We start from the raw sequence: 19,130 nt of genomic DNA, 5'->3' as shown, positions 1-19,130 counted from the left end.
TGACTAGATGGACCCTTGGTCTGATCCAAGATGGTTCTTTTATCTGTACAGATGCCTCACGGTTAATGCTAATAGGGTTCCATCTTATCTAAGATTTGAAACCAGGGTTTGAAGTGGGCTTGCCAATCCTAATTTAGAAGGAAGCTGGTTAACATTAAACATAATTGACACCACTGCTGATGTAATACTAAAACATGCAAAAAAGGAAAGAAAGAGGGTTCATGTTGAGATAGGTAGCGAAGACTGCATGGATTTCCTAGCGGTCTGGTAGTTCTTTTCCACCTGTTAGACTACAAATAGTACCAAGCAAGCCTTTACTGTGAACCTTACTGAAAAATACCCATGTTAATATGCAGAGATCAATATATCCCCTGTAAATCGGGTCCTTTCACTGGGAGCTAGCACATTGCCCCCAGCTATTAATACAAACAATATGGCAATTTTTAAGATCGTTGCCAGTCACTCACTTTTGGAACTTCCCTATTTTATTTTTTTAAAGAATGCCACAAGATTCTCTGGCCATGAAGGAAGTCAGCTGTTGTGAGAGTGCCAAACTCTATGATGAAAACCCACAGGTGGCAATATCATTTGATCCCCATTCTCTCAAGCATAAGGGAAGTAAATGGGCATTGATTGATCAGGGTGGAACTAAGGAGCCCTGAATCACAATTAGGTTGCGTGAGTGGCAGGGTCACTAGGTTTTTCAGTCCCAACTCACAGAGTCAGAGTTTGAAATGAAAGGAGTTCTATGAGTTTTCCAAGGGGACGGGAATAAATTTGGCCTTTGAATGTTGCCTGACCTTTGGTTTCCTAGCAACACAAAGACACTCAGTAGAACATTTTCTGGGGTACCTAATTTACACATATCAAATATTAACTGTGTACTAAGGCTGTTTTTTTCCCATTTTGACTTCTCAGCCAATTTCTTTAATAAGCAATAGAGAAAGCTCAGAATTGCATTTTCTAGCTCCGTTTCCCTTCCAAAACTCCCTGGAATTGTCAAGAACATACCTGTTGAATAAAAGCTCCAAGCAGCCAGTCTGCTGCTGCAGCAGCAGCATTGTTATCTAGGCTCCTTTTTGCTCTGTAAATTCACAGAAGATTTCTCCAGGAATGAATTGTATCACAGAGAAGCAATTTTTTCCTTCACAAAGTAAGATCATATTGACTTGCTTCAGTGTGTGTCTACCAACGTTTGATCAGTGGCTTGACTAGAACCAGTGCACAGTTGAAGTTGTGTTCCTAGTGGATAAGAAACTCCATAATCATAGATGTACCTCTAACTCTTATTGTCACACATGGCCTTAAACTAGACATGCACAACTTGTGACCTGCCAAGCCAAACCAAATAATCAGCCATGATCAGACACTCAATAAACATCCCGGTTTTGCTGCCAGCCTGGGATTGCAAAAACCAGATCATCTGGAAGACCAGGCTCCATGGCTGAAGGGTTACAAGGTGTGCAGGTCAGATTAATGAATTTCTTATCCTTGAATAAGGAGTTGCAGTGGCCAATGGCTGAAGCTTGGTGATGGAAAGAGCTTATCTCCACACTGGAGCTAATCAGTGACAGTTACTTTAATTCAAGATATCTTCCCTAGTATCTGTGGTCATAATGTCATGGAAATGTCTTTGTCAATTTTCTGATAACTTTGCAAAATATCACTCCAGAAAAGAATTGTCAAATCATAATTAGTGAGATTTTTTTCTTGGCCTACAGTCAAAATATATTTTCAGTTGATGCAGCTTGAGGAGTAGACTTTTTCTTTTTTCTTTTCTTTTCTTACTACCTGTATGCGAGACCTTGCTGTTCTTGGCTGGTGACATCTAGCAAGAGGGGATTAATGCTTCCTTATGAGACAGAGTGGTGCCAGCCACCTTGAAGGAGTTGTTTGTACAACTGTTCCTTTAAAAAATCCTCCTTGGACAATTTGCCAATTGTCAATATGACCCTTTTTGTCAAAATGCCCAGGTTCTGTTGAAGAAAATGATTTTGTAGCCTAGTTTCAGACTTGATTTTGGCACCGAAACGGTCTTGGGCATCTTGATAGGTGACTTATGCCAGGAAAGGAATCGGAGGAGTGCAACCCTGTGTCCTGTGTTGACTGTAGCCGTACTAGTCCAGATAACAGGCACAAGGTCAAGGCACAAGCAATCAGTCCCAAGTATAGAGGCAAGTGAAGCAGGAGTTGTCAACCAAGCGAAGGGTCAAACACAGCGAGACATTCCAATACATACTGTACGCCATCTAATAGCAGAGTCAAGGAGGAGTCCAAGGTCATCGCACGGGGGTTCAAAAGCAAGTCAGGCAACTAGGCAGAAGAAGCTAGTGAGATGTTTCCAGCAATCAGCAAGCTCTCCCTGCTGGATTTTATTCACAAAGGCTGCTGAGCCCCACCTCAACTGCTGTCCGTCACAGCTCTCTGGCCAGAGCCCCACTCAAGAGGAGTTGCCTTCTCCTGAGGAGACCGGTTTTGCAAACGAGCACTCCTTACAAGAGGCCTACTGGCTTGTCACTTGAGGCAATGACACTCCTGGGGGTTAGGGGGTTGCTCAACCTCTGCTCTAGAGTCAAAGTCCCCTCTCCCTGTCAGGAAAGGACCTGGAGCCGTCTCCCCTGAAGGCCCAGGCTCCTCCTGGTCTGGTGCCAGTGCTTGATGTGGTGTCTCCCTGGTTTCTGGGGGCTCTGCTTCCTCCTCTGAGGAGGATTTTTCTAGCGAAGGCAATGACACCCTGTTGATTATCATGGATACCATCAACCATGGTATGCTTCTGGACCGGCTATGTGAATTGGAAATTGGGAGCATGGTGTACAGTGGTTTCACTCCTATTTGCAGGGTTGGTACCAGAGAATAGCTTTTGAATTATAGCACCATTCCCCAATCTGCTGTGCTGCAGATGTGTTGGAATGCAACATCTATCACCCCCAGCCAGCATGCCAATAGTTAAGAATACTGGAAGTTGTAGTCCAAAGCATCTGATGGGCACTGGGTTGAGGAAGGCTGCATTATGGGGTCCCACGGGATTCCGTCTTGTCCTCCATGCTTTTTAACATCTGTATTAATACTCCAGGGATTTGGAGCTAAATACTGTTGGTATGCTGATAACACTCGCCTCTAAATCTGTTAAACTGATACTATTATTAATTTAAATGCAAATTTACCTTAACTGCATAACATGAAGAACTTGGTATGGAGGGAGCCATGCTTCTCTTGCACATTTTTTTCTTTGATGTGCACTTTTAAGAATAGTCTTGTGACCACAAAAACGTTTAAATAATGCATATGCACATTTTAAACTAAAAGTAGGGTAGCTGAGTATTTAAACTAGTCCTCCCTTTGAATGAGTTTACCCTTCCTTAACATGGTGAATATGTTGGACTGCAACTTCCATTTCCCCCAGCTAGCATGCCACTGAACTTGGATAATGAAAGTGCCAAACCATCAAGATAATAATTCTGTCTTTGTTTTAAAAGTTTGTCTGTTAAGTCTGCAAACTGTAACTTTGCAATTAATATACTAATAAATGTGCAGCTTCTTAATTGGTGAGGACAAATTTGGAATCAGCGAGGCCCAAAATTAAAGGAATGATTATTTATTTTTAGGCCAGGTTCACGCAACGCATTAACCCACTATGCAACACATTTTCCACAGAGTGGGTTATCGTCTGAACGTAGCACATTTTTTCGTAGGGTGGCTTGTTAACCATGCAGTGTGATTTATTTTTTATGAGCAAGCAACCTTGACTTGGCTTGTTTTCGGGTTGTTCAGAGTGATTAACAACCCACACTGTATGGTTAACAAGCAACCCCACAGAGAGCCAGTGTGGTATAGTGGCTAAAGTGTCGAACTGGAGTCGGGAGATCCAGGTTCTAGTCCCCACTTGGCCAGAAAAACCCACTGGGTGACTTTTGGGCCAGTCACAGAGTCTCAGCCCAACCCACCTCACAGGGTTGTTGTTGTGAGGATAACATGGAGAGGAGGAGGAGAATTATGTACACTGCATTGGGTTCGTTGGAGGAAAAAAGGTGGGATATAAATGCAAAAATTAAAAACTCAACTGAGTTTGGACAGCAGAATAACCCACAGTTCAGTAATAGCCCACATTGGGTGGGCTAGCATCTTGTGTGAACCCAGACATTGAGGCCATTTTGGTCCTGGTGTTTACAGGACCAAAAAAATTAGATGAGCTTTCATTCTAACTTGGGGTTACACATTTCTGTGTATTCTATCATGAGTTCTCTCATACTTTTTTAGTATCTTAAGAAGGCATTTACATTAAGTTTGTTGGTAATTCACATTTAATTGGTTTACAGCTTACAGTGTCTAGATTATACACAAAGCAAATCTACATAGAAATAGAATTCCATTTGAGATAAGTGAGAATCTGAATGACAGAGGTCAGGATAAGACAAGATTTTGAAAATAAAACAGAGTACTAAGTAAAATGAAAACTACCGGAAAAAACATATGGTTGAATCAGTCCCCTGTTGCTACGAGAGGTAACTGCTATAAAGTCTATGATATTAGTTTGTATGCAGTACAAGGAAGAGTACATCTGTTACTTTAAACCACAGACATTGTGTTGTGTTAGCGATGGCATAGTCCTTGTTCAGACACGTGGGCCAGACCTCCTGGTCATTGCCTTAAACAAAGATGCTCCTTCTTTTTGGTCATCAGGAGTTAGGTGGGAGAGGACAGCTGTCTCTTAATTAGCGTTTCACAGCATGTTTTTGTATGTGTTTTCAAATGGGCAAATCTGTGACTGTCCAGAAGCCTGATTGATTTTTCTTTAGCGGAAGACCACTGACCGATAACAATGTGGCAAAAGGGGGAGAGGCCAGATTGAGGCTTATCCAGCAGGGACTGTAGGTTTTAATTAGGATGACCTTAGATGAAATGGCAACAGACATTTCACAGGTGGAGAGGAGGGCCTATCAAGGTTTCCAGCTGGGGTCTGTGCTTGGGGTCCTGCTGCTGGTTTTAGTAAGATGTGTTAGCCCTGAAGCAAAATAAAAAACTTAAATCTTTTCCCTTTCTTTTCCCTCCCCACAACACTTTGAACATCTGTTCAAAGCATCTGTTTTCCATGGCATCCCTAGTCCCTGCTCGTCTTCTGCTCACTCTGTCAGCACCAGCCTTTATATATATATATATATGTGCACACACACAAATGAAAGCTAAGTTCTTGAAAGCTTGCAGTTTTGACTTAGATCTTTAGCATATGATAAAACCTTTCCAGTTTGAGTACTTGCCAACAATACGGAGGCAGAATTGTAGAATCATTTTTTGACCCTTTTGCAGACATTCCTTTTTTCTGTCTGGCTTAGGACTATAATATGGGAAGTGGGCACAAGCCTCTCATACAGAGTAATGGCCTGCCTAAGAAGAGAGCTCCATGGAGCCCTATGTTGATACTTTGCCGCTGGCAGAGCTACACCTGCGGTGGAATGGATGCTGTGCTGTTTACTCTCTTTCGGAAAGCAACTAACGTTCCACCTGCAGCAAAGCTTATCCCTATAGAAAAAAGAGCACCCCCATTCCTTCTTGTTGTTGTTGTTGTTGTTGTTATCAAAATACTGAAGCATGATTGAGCTAGTGCCATCGTTGCAATAAAAATTGTCTATACCCACAACTAATTGCAGTTCCATGTGATGGGTACATGCTATAAAGATTTTTGTTTCTCTCTCTCTCTCTCTCTCTCTCTCTCTCTCTCTCTCTCTCTCATACTCTCTCACACACACACTTTATGCAGACAGGCACACACCGTTTCTTTAACTTGTGAAGTATCTGTTGTCTATTTTATCGTGCTTCTAGATGTTCGTTTTTCCCAGGTATCATGGCAGATGTTTTCAAACTAGATACAGCACTTGCAGAATCACAACTAGGAAAATGGAAACTGTTGCACTAAACCTGGCTTCCCTAATCTGAGGGCTTGACAGATGTTTTTGGCTACAGCTGGCTGGAGCTGATGAATAAGCAGATCTTCAGGGCACCCAAGTTAGGTGTAGCAGTTAGACTGGGAGTCAGGAGATCCAGGTTCTAGTCCCCACTTGGCCATGGAAGCTCACTGAGTGAGTTTAGGCCCGTCACAGACTCTCAGTCAAACCCACCTCACAGGGTGGTTGTTGTGAGGATAAAATGGAGATAGAAAGGGTTATGTATGCTATCTGTTCCTTGGAGGAAAAAAGGTGGGATACAAATGCAATAAATAAATAAAATAAAAATCAATACTGTTGGCCTCCCGGTGACAGGAGAAGGATGTGTGTTTTCAGTTGGCATTTGGGGCCCTGAATGTGAAAGGAGATTTTCTCTGTTATCTATTGCAATGAGCTTTTTCCTCTCATGCTTTGCTGCTTGTTTCATTGTTTTATTTCATTGTTTTTAATTATTTTCAGCTGCTGCATCTGATTTTAATATTGTTAGTTACTGTGAACAGCTCTTTGGTGCAAATGTTATTGTTTGCTACTTAATCTCACATTACAATATAAATGACTTCAAGGTCTTTTAGAAAACAAAGCATAAGTGCGAAACAGTTCCTAGTTCCAAGAATAAGCAGATTTTATAGAAGTATTGCTACCTTGCTATAAAATAATCTTATTCTTGGGAACAAGAACTATTTCACATCTGTGCTCTATTGTAAAGATCTTACGATTTCTTTATATTTTAATATTGTGAGGGAAAGCAAACTATACCATACTGCAGATTTGCACCACAAAGTTACCCACTAGCAGAATTAATTTGCATTTGAACTGAAATTTATTTAGAGTAATAATGGCAAAGAATAAAAAGTCCAGTTAATATCCTTTTCTCAGTTTATTCTTTGTGGTAGCTCATCCTGTCTAGACTTTCATTTTTTACACTTACACCCTGGCTGCCAAGCCTTTGTTTCATCTTGCTTCTATCAACCTCTTTCACAATTCATGCCACCTTTTGTTAGGTTACCTGAAAGACAAGCTATTCAAATAACCTAGTTGTTTTTGTGTGACTAAGTAAACTCCACACACATCCTATGCATGATGGCTTACAGATGAACTCCTATATAATTTGCACATTAAGGAAACTGCCTTCCTTCATGTGAGATTTTTATTGATTCAATTGTTTTACCTAAGGAAATAATGCACTTTTAAAAGGCCATCAGTGTCTCGGACCCAGATAGCCTTTGAGATGGCTTCTCCCTGTATGTGACCCCCCGCCTTTGAGATGGCTTCTCCCTGTATGTGACCCCCCCATCTCTGCAAATTAAGATGTGTATCAAGTGCTCTGTGCCATGATCCATCATCATAGGTGATCATCATGATCTACACAAGGAGTGAGGCCTTTTAGACTGCTGTGGAATAAGCCTTCCAGCAGAGGAGAGTCATCGAAACACATCTCAGATGGAGTTCAGGAAGGCACTTGGGAGTTGGTTATTTGATTGCTGCTGTTAATTAGATATTCTATGGCCCTGCATTGTTTTGATAACCTTACTAGAAATTGTTGGTTTAAATCAGTGGTTCCAAAAGTTGGCAGTACCGCCCAGTACTGCATAGGGGGGCGTTAAGAGGCAAGGGGACAGCAGGGGGGCGCTAAGAGGCAAAGGGGTGGCAGGGGGGCACTTGAGGTAGTCTTTTCTGAGAAGCACCTCTCCAGAAGGTCTTAAAACCCAGGGACATTTTTATGGGAGAAGGTAGTTTGGTCCCAAGCCATATAGGGGAAGAATCCACACATGTATTAACACTGTTTAAGAAGAGTCCTTTTAACGATGAATTGAAATGTTTCAAAAGCACCAAAACGCTAATGAAGAGACATACCCCGCTTGGTGTGTCCCGCCATGCCGGCTGCAAAATAGAGGCATTCACTCTCTTTTCCCTCCCTCCCTCGGCAAGCCTGTGGCGGGTGCTTCCCATTTAAAGGGGCCAATTAAGCTACAAAATGACATTGAGCTGAAGCCAAAGTTTAAGAAATTGTACCAGGAGTTTTGGTTACAGAAGGAAATTTCTGATCACTATCCTGCACTATGGATAGTGGTTCAGAAGCTCCTGGTTGCATTTCCAGCATCATATTTGGTGGAATGTAGTTTTAGTGTGGTCTGCCTACTTCTCTCCAAGCAAAGTAATCGACTCCAGGTTACTAAACATGGTGATTTAAGACTCATGTTAAGTGACTTTAAACCAGACATTGGGAAAGTGGTATCACTTCATCAAGCCCATCCATCACAATAAGAATTTACAGAATAGTGAGGTACTCTACCCTAGTTACTAAATGTGATATCTAATATTCTTGCTAAATGACTTTGAAAAGATGATATCATTGGATCAAGTTCATCAATTATGTTTAATTGAATAAACTAAAAAAATGTAATTGGATTTTGAATAAATATTCAATTAATTATTACTGTTTTGAATTTTATTATCTTCCTTAATGGGTCGTTGAAAACCACTATTATGAATAATGATTTTTATAGGGTAGAGTAGGGGGCACTGGGCATGAGTTTGTGGAACCAAGGGGGCGGTGACCTGAAAAAGTTTGGGAACCACTGGTTTAAATTATTCCTCCAGTGCAGGATGAAGCAGAACATAAATAAATGGTGGGAAATCTTTGGAAGGGTCAAGATGTCTTGTCCTTGGGGTTTTCCCCCAAGAGTTAGTATTGTGATAGCAGCTTTACATTTCAGCAGGCTCAAGGCAGCTCAGAACAGATATTTATCAGATTAAGAGATCATGAGTTTCAGTCACATAAAGTCCTAAGCTTTTGAAGGGTTGAGTTATAAAACCTTCCAGGAAATATTCAGTTATAATGGCATATTGTGGGGCATTTATAGGTCTGTCTAGTACCTTATTGAAATAGATTTTTGCTGTTTAAATTATTTTAATTTTTTGTATGTTAATTTTTTTTTTAATATGTTTTAATATCTGGTATCCGTTGTTTGTCATTTTTGTGAGTTGTTGTGAACTGCCCAGAGACCTTCGGTTATTGGGCAGTATAGAAATAATAATAATAATATGGAAGTCACACAACTGCAAACATCCTTTTTTATTAGTTAAGAGAACCAAATCTTCCCGCCTTATTTTATTTATTACATCCCTGTATACCACCCAATAGCCAAAGTCTTTGAGCAGTTTACAAAAGATTAAAACATTAATATAAAAGATTTACAAAATAATTTTAAGCATAAAAAATACTCCAGGACCAGTTAGAACCTTATCATGTGCTATTAAATACCTGTGAGTAGAGGAGAGTCTTAACTTGGTGCTGAAAGGATGTCAGTGTTGGCACCAGGTAAGCCTCAGTGGGGAGAGCATTCTACAATTGGGGGACAACCGTTGAGAAGGCCCTCTGCCTTGTTACCACTCTCTAACACTCTTGAGGAGGCTTCTGGAGGAGGACCTCAGATGATGATCATAGTGTACAAGTAGGTTCCTACTGGGAGAGATGCTCCTCCATCAGGTATTTTCGCCTCAAATTATGTAGGACTTTATAGGTCAAAACCAGCACCTTGAATTAGTCTCAGAAACATGCAAGCAGGGCAGAATTGGTGTTATATGTTCAGAACTTCTGGTCCCTGCAATCTATCTGGTTGCCACATTTCACACAAGCTGCTTCTGAACCATCTTCAAGTGTGCCTCATACAGAGTGCATTGCAGTAATCTAATTTAGAGGTTACTAGAGGGTAGACTGCTGAGACCAGGTTTCCCTGTCCAGATTAGGGATGTACGGATTTTGTAAAATCCATTCTGTCTGTGTTTCACAAATTGTCAATTGCCTTACTTTCTGTTGTCCACTCATTGACGGAATCATTTTTTTTTTCTAATTTCCTGAATTTGTGCAAAAGGCACAAATCTCCCCTTACACATTTTTATGCTTTAGACTATGGAGGAAATACGTATTTTCAACTGGCTTTCTTCAACATCATCATCATCATCAGTTTATTGTGCTAGCCGAAGGCCATGACAAATACATCCATAGAAAAGCATACAACTATAAAAGTACACAACAGTTTAAAATAGCCAAGAGAACCATACAGACAAGCTTAACTTTACTGTGACTAAAGCGCTCGTTTCGCTCAGCACTTTGAGTCTCCGTGGCAGTTTATAGCAATTTTATCTAGTTCTCTCTTCCTAATCTTTTTCGCTGCCAGTGCAAACAGGGCCACTTTATGAGTGACATAACTGTTGGTATCGCTAAGGAGGAAGAGAACTGTTTCTGCTTGGGCATTCATGCCTCCATATGTCAGCAGCGGTTTCAGGAGTCTCTCTCTTGGGTCCCTATACAGAGGGCAAGTTAACATATAGTGTGTTATGTCTTCCACATGTTGTTGACCAGAGATACATAATCTCGATTCAAATGGTACCTTGTGGTAGCGTCCATCCAGCACTGCAGTTGGCATCATTTGAAACCTCAATTCAATGAAAGCATTTCTCAGGGGCAGTGGCCTCAATTTGGACAGATAGCATGCTCTATAGTGTTCTGATTTTAGAAGAGGGAACCACCGAGAGAATTTAGAATTTTTAATAAGTTGTAGGTCCCTCCTGGAATCTACCCCAAAACACCAATCCCTTAGTTGCTTCTTATCCATGCTTAGAGCAAACTTCAATTCAGGGAGATGATAACTATACAGGAGCTTTTGGAATATTGCCATCCAATGACAATTGTTATCCATTTCTAGAAAACACTTAGTAGGAAGACGCTCATTTTGCAAGATGGCGATTCGTTTAAAATATTTTAGCTGCACACTCTCAATTCTTGCCCTAACTGAAGGACTACCAGCTTCTGTGCGCAAGAAAGCTGCAGGGGTAGCAGATGGAAGAGAGAAAAGTTTTCGAAGGAAGTTGTTCTGCACAATCTCCAAGGCTTCGGTCGTGGTGTTGTCAGACCCCCAGATTTCAGACCCAGAAAGCAGCTGTGATTACTTTGGTGTTAAAGATTTTTAGGGCAGGTTCGATCAACTGTCCCCCTTTATTATAATAAAACTTCATTAGAGCCCCTATAGTTTTTTGTGCTTTCAATTTCGCTGCCTCCCTATGCCCTTTCCACGAGAGGGACTCACTAAAGAGAATACCCAGATATCTAAATGAGCGAACCTGCTCAATGACCTGTTGGTCCAAAGTCCATTTGTGTGTAGGTCTGCGGCTGCCGAAGACCATTAACTTTCTTCAACAATTAAATTTGTGTAAAATTCTGGAAAGTAAAAAAATAACAATCCACAAGTCATGGAATCCATGCGACTTAGGAAAAGATGGTCCACTGCAGAATCCACAGGTCAGATTCATAGAAATCGGAATTCATCTGATTTCATTGTGGATTTCTCTGGCATCCCTAGTCCAGATAGGGGCATAGCTGGGCCACCAATCGAAGCTGGTAGAAGGCATTAATCATTTTCCTGACCCAGCTGGCTGTTCCCTCCGTGTTGGTTTTTATAAGCCAAAACAGGCAAGAATCCAGTATGGAACTGGTTGCACGAATATATCCAAGCGCCTTGTCAATGTCATCAAGTTGTACTAATTGAAATTCATTCAACAAAACTAGCCAAGACTGTGCTCTGGATATCTCACCCGATTCATCTGTTACAACACTGGAGTTTAAGTCCCGGCAGATGTAAGAAATTTTATCTGCAAGTGCCTTGCAAATATGATGGATCCACAGTGTCCCTAGGGCCAGTATGTAATAAGCCCCAGACAACCCTGAAAAGCTCAGCTGGGCAGCAAATAAAGGATTCAGTAGAGGCAAAGAGATATTGTTTCTTCGCCACTTTCACTGCCTCTGAATATTCTTGACCATAGGCACACCCCAGTATTTTATTGCATTCACTATGCACTAAGAGTCTCCCACCATCTACACTCACGCCATCTCGTATTTTGTTTCATTGCTCTCACCTCTGGGATATACCATGGAGCCATACGAGCTCTACTTCAGAGAGGGCAACCAGGTCATTTCTGCATTCCATAGATGGGCCATATCAGTCGGAACACAGCCCCCAAAGCCCTCTGGAAATCATCCAGATCCATTAGTCTCCAGGGGCAGACCATCTTAATGGGGCCCTCAGCCTTGCAGAGGAGAGAAGCTGCTGTAGGTCTAACCTTCAGCAGGAGGTGATCCAACTGTTATCCTCTCTCATATAAGTTTTTGAAGTGACTCCAACTTAAGCATTGGCTTCAATAAAGGCATGGAGAGTAGGGAAACTTCAGCACAGCGATAAGCTCCAAACCACAACGTGAGAGATACAAAATGAGCTTCACCAGTGATGGGGGGACCTTTTTTCGCTTGAGGGCCACATTCCCTCAAGGTTAATTTGTTGGGGGCTGCATCTCAGAATTCTCCTCCTCCTCTTCCTCCTCCTCCCCTTCTTCTTCCCCATCCAACAGGCTGACAGGGGAAGGACATAATCACTCTATCCTGTGGTCTGGACTGATTATTTGTACAGAGCTTTTGAAATTCGGCTGATGGTTGCCTACTCTGAACAGGCTTCTGTGCTTCCTTCTCCCTTTTTGTCTGTGGCTTTCACTTTGCCTTTTAGCACTAACCATACTTTGCCATGATGTTCAGATAAATATGCCATGTTGATACTTGCCCTCCATTCTAAACTATAGTTTCCAATTCTGGTTTGGAGGGCAAGCACTAGCCACAGTTTGCTGTAGTTTGGATGTCACAGCAAACTGTGGCTAGTGCCAAACTGAATGTGATGCCACACATGAAAAGTAAGGAGGAAGAATTTCCAGTCCTCCACACCATGGTATGATTCACCCAGGGCCAAATTTATCCTCCCTTTCCAGACCACCTTAGAAGGCCAATCAGACAATTTTAAAATTAGATGGCTGTTGGCTAATGTGGACAAATTCATCAGCTATAAGATAGCTTTATTTGCACTCGCTGCAAGAAAAAAAGATCAGCCTTTCTAAACCATACCACTGTCAAATCCTAAGGGGGTTAAACAGAAGGAATGTTTTAAATCCTTATCATTTTATTGTATTCTTGCTTTCTTGTATCAAATTATTTTCTGTTTTATACTTGTGTGCTTTGAGTTTGTATTCTGATGGCCATTGGCTATAAACAATAAAAACTTGAGAGACAGGTATGAATTAATTATAATTACATTTGTTTGGCACTTTGCTTTCAAATGTTCAAAATTCTTCACATGCATTATCTAGTTATACTCCTTACAGCACCCATGCAAGGTATGTCAGTATTATTATCTCCTATCTGGCAGAAAAGGTGGGCTGAGGTTGAGAGAGAGTGGCTTGTCTAGATTTGAGCTGGGGGCTTCCTGATTTGTAGCTAAGTCTCTTATCTACTACCTAGCACTGAAAGGTACAGAAAGACCATCTAGGTCCATCTCAGAACAATTTGCACTATCATAAGACCATGCATGTCCAAAATAGGAGCACGGTGGGGGGGAAATGCAATATAAGCAAAGACCTCCAGATTACTCAGGCATGTGAGTTGAATAACTGTGTGATAAAGGAAGGTAAACACTCACACCCACCCATACACCAAAGTTGCTAGCCAGTCTGACTTGGAGGAAAATCCCTTCCCAGTACCAAATAATCAGACACTCAGTGTGGACAAAACCCATCTTCTGAGCGTTTTCTAAAACAACTCCTTTCCATTCTGTAACTGGCCAGTAGCAGTGACACTCATGCCCCAGAAGAAGTAGGTTCTGAGGGGTTGGAAATATTTTTTTTCTGACCTCAGTGGTCCACAGCCAAAGATGCCTGAATAGAAAACCACAAGTTAAGTTTCACACATTCTTCTCTCTCTGCTTTAGTCCAGTGGTACATTTTCAATCCAGGTGGTTGGTTGAAGGATGCAATACCTCTAATATTCTGTTTTCTGAGGTGGAGTTCCCTCTCTACAGTGCAGAGCGCAAGAAGCTGTTGCTCTTGTGTCGCTCATTAGCATGCTTTTCTGTGCAGCCCTCCCCATCAGATCCCAAAGCCACACCACACTAATTATCCTCAGAAAGGGAGGGGTTTCCATGGCAACTGAGTACTTTTTAAAGCACCAGGGATAGTGTTCATTATTGTTCAGTGTCTTTAGCACTGCAGAGAAAAGGTCAGTGTAGCAGTTACTTTCTCTATGAATTTTTGGCCTCAAAGACAACCCTGAAATGCGCCTGCAATGCCTGTAAAATGGTGAGTGATAGCTGAGCTTTCTGGTATCATAAAAGTTCTCAACTTGCATATATTGCTTGAGAGATGGGCAGAGCAAAGTATTTACATAGGGAAGAAACTCATGCAATGCGGGGTGTGTGGAACTTCCCATATTATTATCTTTTCCTCACATATACAACCTTTGCTATTGCAGAGGGAGATTTTGGAAGTTGTAGTAAGTTTTGTAAAAATTACATTTTGTTTCTTTTCATCTCTGAATAGATACGTTTCATTGTCTGAATATAAAGGAGCATAGTTTGCTCCCGGTGGACGGACATGACTTTGATGTGTTTGGTTCAGACTTTGTCTTCTCACCCACACCCCCGGGCAATGCAATGCAATGCAATATAAAGTTGTGCAGTCCTGAAACTATTTCAGGGAAAAGAGGCATACATGTGGAAATTGTGCCAGGAATTAGGAAAATACATTTATATCTGTACATTTCATTGCTATGCAAAATATGACCATTGGAAAATAAAATCAGAACATGTTACAGAAAGCTGTAATCATTGGGAAGAAATAACTTAAGTCCAGTGTATTGAAACATTCTCTTCTTGCCTGTACAGACTGTTTTCAACAATTGTGTACTCATCCTGATTATAGATTATATGTTGGGTATCAGCAACAACTCTGAGGGTGCTTTCATTAAGTTGTATGGTTTTGTTTTATACAGAGGATGAATGTTAAACTAATGTATGTGGTCTTCAGACACTGACAATTGGCATAATGACTTGAGCATTGAGTCTTTGCAAGTTTATGACTAAATTGGGAATTAATTATGACATCGTGGTAACACAATTTTACCGTTTCTCTTCAGGATTAATATAATACAACACAGCCTCTAAAGTGCACACTCCTCTCTCTCATGTGAACTCATGCACATGCACGCAAAATATTTTAAACAGCCTTGAATTTAAGTTTAACTATAATAAACAGCATTTTACTGCTCATTTTGGGGTTGTAATTTTCTGAGATTTATATCAGTAAAGGTTTTGCCTTAAAAAAGAAAGAAAGAAAGAAAAGTAGTTAACAGCTTGCACTAAAAATATAGCAGGATTCCTCGTTAGAGTAGTTGGGAATATTTAAAATAATTTGTCCCCTGATTTTGCATTCTTGACACAACTATCTATTGAAGAGGCTGGCTGTGGTACTGTAGAACACATTTCATCACTAAAGAAATGAATCAGGAGCAGTGATTCTTAAGGGAATTAAAGCCCATATTTTGTGTCTGTGGCATTTGATTCGCAAGTGGGGTTTGATTACCTCTTGAGAATACAAATCAAGGCATTTTATTTTCCCCAAGGCTTATAGCAATTCACTTAAAGAAGCCATTATATCGTATCGTTATCAAGGCTCCTTTATACTGTATCATTACTGTCAACCATTTGGAATTACTAAATAGAAATGAAAGGAAATGAGATGGAATCGCTGATTGGATTAAGCAATAACAAGATGTGAGACTTACCTCTGTAATTGTCCCTTTGGTTTACTGCATTTGGAAACAAGATTGCTATCTTTCCTTAATTGGGCTTGCTTCTGCATCTTAACAACAACCCAACGCATGGCTGATGCTTTTCTTATCACCCATCTCCAAGCCCCCAAGACTCAATGTTCTAAATTTTTGTATCATAGGCTGCTGCTAAAATCACAGAAATGAAGCCAATAAAAGGTGATGGCCCTATTCTGAACAGAGATGGAACTTTAGTTCTTAGAACACATGTCATTTTACATTTTGTGCTTGTTTACAACATATCTTTTACAGTTGTCATAGCTGAAGGTATGTACTCCTCCCTTTAAAGTACTCAAAAGTAGAGTTTGCTACTTTCCCACTCCCAGTAGTTGAGATTTTAAAGGGACATAATCAACTTTTACATTTGCGAGTCCTTTAGTTGCATTTTTAATTTGCGGCATTTGTACCCAAGCACAAAATATAATGAAAGAATCAGCTCTGAAACATATAGTTAAGAGCAATACAACCACGTTCATGAGCTTCAAAATTATGAATCTCTGACTCATCCTAAATGTCAGGCTTGTAAATTCACCTTCATCAGTTCATTATCCAATGTGACTTGACTGGCTTTTGTTTTGTTTTTAGATGCCTGACCAGTTTGAACAGAATGTGGTGCTGAACCAGCTGCGTTATTCAGGTATGCTTGAAACAGTGCGGATACGAAGGGCTGGTTTTCCAGTGCGGAGGCCATTTCAGGATTTTCATAAAAGGTAAGCTTACTTTTTGTTTAAAAGAAAGCATATTAGATGGGATGTATCTGGTCCAAGTAGAGCAATTAAAGAAAGAGGAAATCACATTATTATTGTTTTGTTGCTACAGGTACAAAGTCCTGATGAGAAATTTGACTCTTCCTGAAGATTTAAAAGGAAAGTGTACTGTCCTCCTTCATCTGTATGATAGCACAAACACTGAATGGCAACTTGGAAAGTCTAAGGTAAAATAAAATGAATTGCTAATACAAAACTAGGGCAGCTAGCTGCATTGCACAGTTAACACACTTTGCCAAGTGACTTTGCTTCTGTTCCTAATCCAGGAAAACGTTAACAGTTGGTGTATTTGCATCTGTGTTAGCAAACAGCAGTAAAAAATATTTCATTGCTATACTGCAAACAGCAGTAAAAAAATATTTAATTTCTATACAGTGGGAACATACTCTAAATATGCTGGTTCTGGACTTTGAAATTCCAGACAAATGAAATAAAAATGCAAGTCTCTAAACTGGGTGTCAGTGTAAAATAACTGACTCCTCCAATCTGACCTCCTAAGATATCGGATCGTTAGCAAACCTGATTGTTACTTTTGCACAGTGAGCAAACTCTGTACAATTATGACCATGCATATGACAAATTCCCCCATTGCTTTATTACTAACTTATTTTCCCCTCACAACTCATTTCTCCATTGTCTGTTGCAGCTATATTGCTCATTTTTCTCCCTCAGAAGAGGTGTAACTCTTGAGGTGGAAAAAGGGGTTGTTACGAATCTGAGTGCCAATTCAGATATTACATTTTCTGGCACAGGATGGCTTCTGTGAGGACAGCTTGTTCTCTGATCTCCATACAAATTACATATGAATGTTTTATGATCCTAAATTGATGCCACCATAGTAGATCCAAAACTTTAGGAGCTTGGCCGCGCCACTAAGTCTGCCAAAAGCCTTTTGCAAATTGCTGCCTACCTTAGTGAGGAAGTGTAAGTCTTCTCATTCCACCACCTAGCACATATCTTTGTATATCCTGAGTTAATGAGTAATACACAGAAGGGTGGTTACAGTATATCCAATTCTCAACTGTTTTATGTGAACTGAGGCCTGCATGTGCTTTTCATCCGTAAGTAGGCCCCACTCTATGATCTATATCCTTCTTTTGCATGCATAGACCTTGGTCTATGGCCGTGGTTGGCTGGAGGATGCCAGGAGCTATAGTCCAACACATATGGAAGGTACCAAGTTGAAGAAGGCTGGTCCAATGGTCCATGTTACAATTTTCACACACTGCAGGTTAACAATTAGCCCAGGACTTGCTCCCATTCCCTCTCTTGTATAGAGTGTACATATGTCAAGTGAGTAGTCCTTCTCCAGCATAACAATGTGAAACTATTATTGGCCTTTACACATGCAGTCAACTTTTCTTACTGGAGCAGACTGCTCACTAGCAAGCATTAGTTTTAGTGTATATGTGTGTGTTTGAAACATATTTTTAAACCTTGATTGACTAACCCATTCTAGAGGCTGTGCAGGAGCTTAGAGAAGGTCTTGTCAGTGGAAGACAAAAAGACTTTAACTTGATTTGTCTCTTTTTGTGTGTGGGAGCAAATAGCCCTAATAAGTAGAGAAGTGGATCCAACTTGAAGGCTGGTACTTACTTATTTAAAACAGCCTTAATCCATTTTTATCCTAGACACTCAGGATGACTTATATTTATTATGTCACATTACAATTGTACTAGAAAGAAAACCTTGCTTACTTTGTTGTGCTACTTTCAAGGTCTTTCTTCGTGAATCTTTGGAACACAAGCTGGAAAAAGAGCGAGAGATAGAAGTTGGCAAAGCAGCCATGATCATCCGAGCACATGTCTTGGGCTATGTGGCACGGTATGTAACTTGGAGCTGTCCTCTACTGTGTCAGACCAATAGACTATCTCATTCAGTATTATCAAAACTCTTCCAAAAAGCTGAGGTCTCAAGCCCAACTCCATTTGGGAACTCAAGCTTTCCCAGCCTAGCTAGCTGAGATACAAGATTAACAGTAGATTGAATTGGATCACCATGCAACTGCAGCGGAAGCTACACCCGCTCCCTACGTTGTATATTAGGCATGAAAGTTGCTTGCTAACCTGTACGCTTAGTGTTCCCCATGTTTGGGGTGAGATTTTTAAATCCATGAATTGCTTTTAGACTTCCAGTTGTCTTTGTCTCTGTCTGTTTGTCTTTCTCTCAAGTGTAATATTTTTTCCTCCTGAAAACATAGATGCATGGATCTTAATAGGCAACTCAGGAAGAATTAAATGAAGAAGAGAAGTTCTACTATATTAGTGTATTATTGGGGGACCCCCTGTGCTCCAGGTGGCATTCCATGGGCCAAAAGTGTATTTAGCCACACAAACCAACTCCCTGATGGATGGCTAGGCTCTGTAAATCTTCAAGGCATTTAAAGTATTTTAGGCATTTATGTATTTTAGTATTTTGGTAATTTAAAATGTATTATTTTAGTCCCAGTGCTATGGTTTTTTAGTTCCTATACCTGATTGTGGGTTTAAGCTTTTGTAATCTGTATTTATTATGCTGTGCTGTTTGGGTTTTATGCTGTGTTGGATTTTAACTTATTGGATTATTATTGTGTTTTAAAATTTGAATTGTGCAATGCCTAGAGAATCCATTTAAAGGCATTTAATAGATATAAAATAATAAAGTTGATGCTGCTTAGGAGAAAGTGCTTCACAGTTATAGTGCACATATGTTCAGGGATTGCCAGGACATTAAAAAAAAGTCAAA

The 19,130-nt window shown here is 40.5% G+C and overlaps 1 protein-coding gene across 1 annotated transcript in view; it reads left to right on the top strand.

Moving 5' to 3' along the window:
* Positions 1 to 19,130, top strand: part of MYO10 (myosin X) — a 185,236-nt gene that overhangs the window by 130,592 nt on the left and 35,514 nt on the right. Inside the window, exons 20-22 of the mRNA XM_063130250.1 lie at positions 16,225 to 16,349; positions 16,459 to 16,573; positions 18,124 to 18,230. Coding sequence (XP_062986320.1) covers positions 16,225 to 16,349; positions 16,459 to 16,573; positions 18,124 to 18,230 — 347 coding nt within the window. The remainder of the gene's footprint in view (positions 1 to 16,224; positions 16,350 to 16,458; positions 16,574 to 18,123; positions 18,231 to 19,130) is intronic.

This window comes from Elgaria multicarinata, chromosome 7 (genome assembly GCF_023053635.1).
Source record: "Elgaria multicarinata webbii isolate HBS135686 ecotype San Diego chromosome 7, rElgMul1.1.pri, whole genome shotgun sequence".
Classification (NCBI taxonomy): domain Eukaryota; kingdom Metazoa; phylum Chordata; class Lepidosauria; order Squamata; family Anguidae; genus Elgaria; species Elgaria multicarinata.
This window is presented reverse-complemented; position numbering and strand designations above follow the sequence as displayed.